Raw genomic sequence first — 4,022 nt, 5'->3', positions numbered from 1 at the left:
TGGATGAGGACTCAACCTACCGTCTCATTTAACCCTGACACTTCCTAAGAACCCTTCCCTATACAGTCCATGGTGTGTTAGGGTTCACCACAGGAATGGTGGGCGTAAGGTTCACACATAGCGAGATCCCAGGGTTAACTGTGAGCAGGTTCGCTGACCAGAAGGATGTTCATCACCTTCCTGGTTATGTCGGCACAGGCACTGGTTCCTGACAGAAGTGCTTATGAGACATCCTCACGCAGAGACCAGAGCCTCTCAGACATGATCGTGGACCTCGTGTCCCAGTGCATCCTGGAAGCCAGGACTCCTGCATCTCCTCCCGCCTGCTCTCAGCTCCATCTGGAAGAGAGCACTCTCATGGGTTGAATAGTGTTTCAGGAATGACAGCACCTGGTCCTGGAGTGAGGTGACACATGCACCTTTTGAGTCCAGCCAGAGGGACCGATGCCCCTTCAAAATGTGACCTCATTTGAGATCTAACACGTCGTTGTCTGTTGTACTCTCCAGATTCCAGCTTCCTGAGTGAGACTCGAATATATTATGACATTCAGTGATTTCGTGTCAATTCTATCTGTCCAGGTGTCTCTTACACGTAGTGAGATTAGATCCCTACATCTAGTAACAGGTCAAAGGGGACATCTGTGGGAACCTCTGCTGTGTGCATCTAATTCATAGACTAGTAGAAGTAGACTGTCCATCAAATACCATGGTCTGTGTTTGCAGGGATTTTCCAATGTCACCTTCAACCCGAGGGAACTAAAGGACACTGGAGTCCCCAAACCCTTAAGAGCTTCCAAACTCAGGGGAGTGCTGCCTGCGTCAGTGCGTCCGTCTGCCCCAGGGAAGGGGGTCCTGGTAGATTCACAAAGCTCTTGCTTAGGGACTCCCTGCAGCGTAGTGTGGGGTGACTGAGGCCTATTCACTATTTCCGGAGGTGATGCATATGGTGTCGCTGAGGGAACATCCCGAAGTCAGGGCACAGACATTGAATCCTGGACTGCAGGCACTGCAAGGTCAATGCCCCTGAGCCCACACGGGGCCCTCTCCTGCAGGGTGATGACTCGGCTGCAAGGGGTGCTCAGGACCCACTAAGCAGCAGCTTCAGCTCCAGTAGCAGGTGCAGGGGGAGTGGGTAGGGCCTTACTCGGCGGGTCTGGGGCTTCCTCCTTTCATAACATTATATTAACAGTCAGACAGGGATGCTGAAGAAACAACAATGTCGTACTCTGTCAGGACCCTTTGCCAAACTCAAGAAAGCAATAGGAACCACACACGAGGAACAGATCTAGGCCACCTAGTCCTCTGAGTAGTGAAGAGCTGGTGGCAAGGACAGTTGACTAAATCACTAGGTGTGGCATTTAGGAGACACTCTGACCCTGGAATGAGACATTCTCACTGAGAGCCCAGAACCAATTCTGTTATCTTTGTGTCACACGAAGTTAGGTGGACAGTGTAAAGACGTCCTGTGAGACTGATCCTCAGTGGCCAGAACTGTGCACAGAGATCAGTGACCTGGCAGATGATACCTGTCCCCAAACAAGAATTGGGACCGAACACTCAAATGCCCATTGTGCATAATCCCTGTGTCATTGACCCTCTCACAGGTAGGGCCAAGAAAACAGCTATGAATACTCTGCCTCATGAATATGCAAATGGGATGAGGTACACTAGGTTAAATAGGAACCTGTCTGTGTCCTCACAGCACCCACCATCACGCCTTCTCCCACAGAGGCCCTGACAGCACCACCCTCAGCATGGACTGGAGCTGGAGCTTCCTCCTCCTGGTGGCAGTGGCCACAGGTAAGGGGATCCCCAGCCCTGGGCTGGCGAAGGCACGAGGTCCAGTCAGGGCTCTGCACCCACTGCTGTCTCCTCTCCACAGGTGTCCACGCCCAGGTCCAGCTGGTGCAGTCTGGGGCCGAGGTGAGGAAGCCTGGGGCCTCCGTGAAGGTCTCCTGCAAGCCTTCTGGATACACCTTCAGCAGCTATGCTATGCACTGGGTGCGACAGGCACCAGGTCAAGGGCTTGAGTGGATGGGATGGGTTTACCCTATTGCTGGTATCACAAGCTACGCACAGAAGTTCAAGGGCCGAGTCACCATCACCGCAGACACGTCCACCAGCACAGCCTACATGGAGCTGAGCAGTCTGAGGCCTGAGGACACGGCCACATATTACTGTGCGAGAGACACGGTGTGACGACCCACATCCTGAGAGTGACAGAAACACTGAGGGAGAGGACAGCTGTGTGGGGCTGAGGAAGGAGGGGAACAATTATTCCCCTGAAGTTCTCATACAGAGTCAGGTACCAGAGATGGAGAAGAAGATCTCAGATGCTCATCTGTCATTCAGGGAAAGGTGTCAGGAGTCCAGGTGTCCTGCAGGAAGATGCAGGGTCACCATTTCCTGACAGGTCCTTATCATTTGTCTTTGCTTCTGCAGAGGGCACAGTTGCACCTCCCTGGTCTCTGGATGAGGGGAGTTAGTTCAGACATCGTCTGGGATTATGTGTTGGTGTCAGATTCAGGGTTTGGACTGCAGATCCCCCAGCCATTCCTCACAATTTCCCCTATTTCTCAAAAGGGAATGATGCTTCAATACAGGTAAGTATAAAGACTGAAGGGTGAACTCCTACTGCCCAGTCTGACGTCCAGCACCAGGCCCATGACCTTATGGGAGGATGATCCTGACTCCTAGTAGCAAAGTCACGGTGACGGATGAGCCAGATTCTAGCACATTCCACCTCAGTTCTCTCCTGCAGGGCTGAGCTCCTGAAGAGGCTCCTCACCTCCGACCACAGCCCCCAGTGTCCCTGTCCCTGGCACAGGACTGCTGTCCTCACACACAGGAAACAGTGTGGGGAGACCCTTGATGACGTGGGACCCACATCCAGCCTGTGTGACTTCCCTGTCCCGGCTCAATCACAGTACCACACACTCGGGGTACAGTCTACACACATTGACTCCTCACAGTCTGGAGGTCAGAGCAGGAAGTCAGTCTCCTTGGACAGACATCAAGGAGACATCACACATGTCTTGGTACTTGTGGGGGGCTCTGTAGTCTGAACGCGTCTGCTCCCCAAATTTACATATTGAATTTACATATTGAATTATGAACAGCACAGAGGGCAGTGTTAGGAGGTGGGGTCTCTGGAGGTGCTGAATGATGAGTGCAGAGTCCTCGTGAAGGGGATCAGGTCCTTTCTAAATGAAGCCCCAGAGAGCGTGTGTGACCCTTCCCCCCTGTGAGGACAGAGCGAGAATGACCAGATACAAACTCATGAGGGCTCTCATTAGTGGTGACCATGCTGACACCTTGACCTTAAATTGCCGCCTCTAGAACCGTGGTAAATACAGCGATGTTGCTGATATAATACCCAGGATTCATATTCCTCCATAGCAGCCTGAGCAAACTCAGACAGTGGTCTGCTTCTGTGTCTTTCCTGATTCAGGAGCCACTTTCCTTACATCCTGACTCATGCCCCGTTCTCCATGCCCACAGCCTGGAGGAAGTCACCTCACATCACCGGTCACATTGCATCTTTCCTCTCCTGGAGTCTAATCTCTTCTGCCTCGCTCTGGCGTGAACACTTGTGGCTGTATTAGGAGTGTCTCAGATAAAACAGGAAGCCATTTACCTCAAGACGTCTAATGGTCCTAGAATGACAACGTGCCTTTCCCCTGGAACAGTCACAGCTTCCGAGCACAGAGCCACTGAAACAGCCCTCCGAATGCTCACATCCATCCCACAGGCCAGTTCCACTAAGCACATCCCAACATCCCCAAAGCTGACTCATTAAAGCATGACCTGAAGCCGAAAATACCAAAGAGCATCATGTCCAAAGTCCCAAGTCTAATCTCTAACTCAGGTGTCAGTGAAGATTTGGGTGGATGCATCCTGAGCAGAATCCCCTCCACTTGCAGAACTGTGGTCCTAGAAGACCAGTTACCTCATTCTAAAATGCACTGCAGGGCAGGCACATGGTCACAGTCCAGACCCCTCCCTTCCTAAGAGAGGAAATG

The 4,022-nt window shown here is 52.2% G+C and overlaps 1 pseudogene and 1 gene segment (V, D, J or C); both read left to right on the top strand.

The window, feature by feature from the left end:
- Window positions 1-4,022, top strand: part of LOC105309218 — an 18,912-nt pseudogene that overhangs the window by 6,757 nt on the left and 8,133 nt on the right.
- Window positions 1,719-2,255, top strand: LOC105309217. The segment is given in 2 exon segments: window positions 1,719-1,800; window positions 1,883-2,255. Coding segments are annotated over 2 exon segments (363 nt in total).

Source organism: Pteropus vampyrus, unplaced genomic scaffold (genome assembly GCF_000151845.1).
Source record: "Pteropus vampyrus isolate Shadow unplaced genomic scaffold, Pvam_2.0 Scaffold692, whole genome shotgun sequence".
Taxonomy (NCBI): Eukaryota; Metazoa; Chordata; class Mammalia; order Chiroptera; family Pteropodidae; genus Pteropus; species Pteropus vampyrus.
The sequence above is the reverse complement of the archived record's forward strand: the minus strand, read 5'-3'. Positions and strand labels throughout refer to the sequence as shown.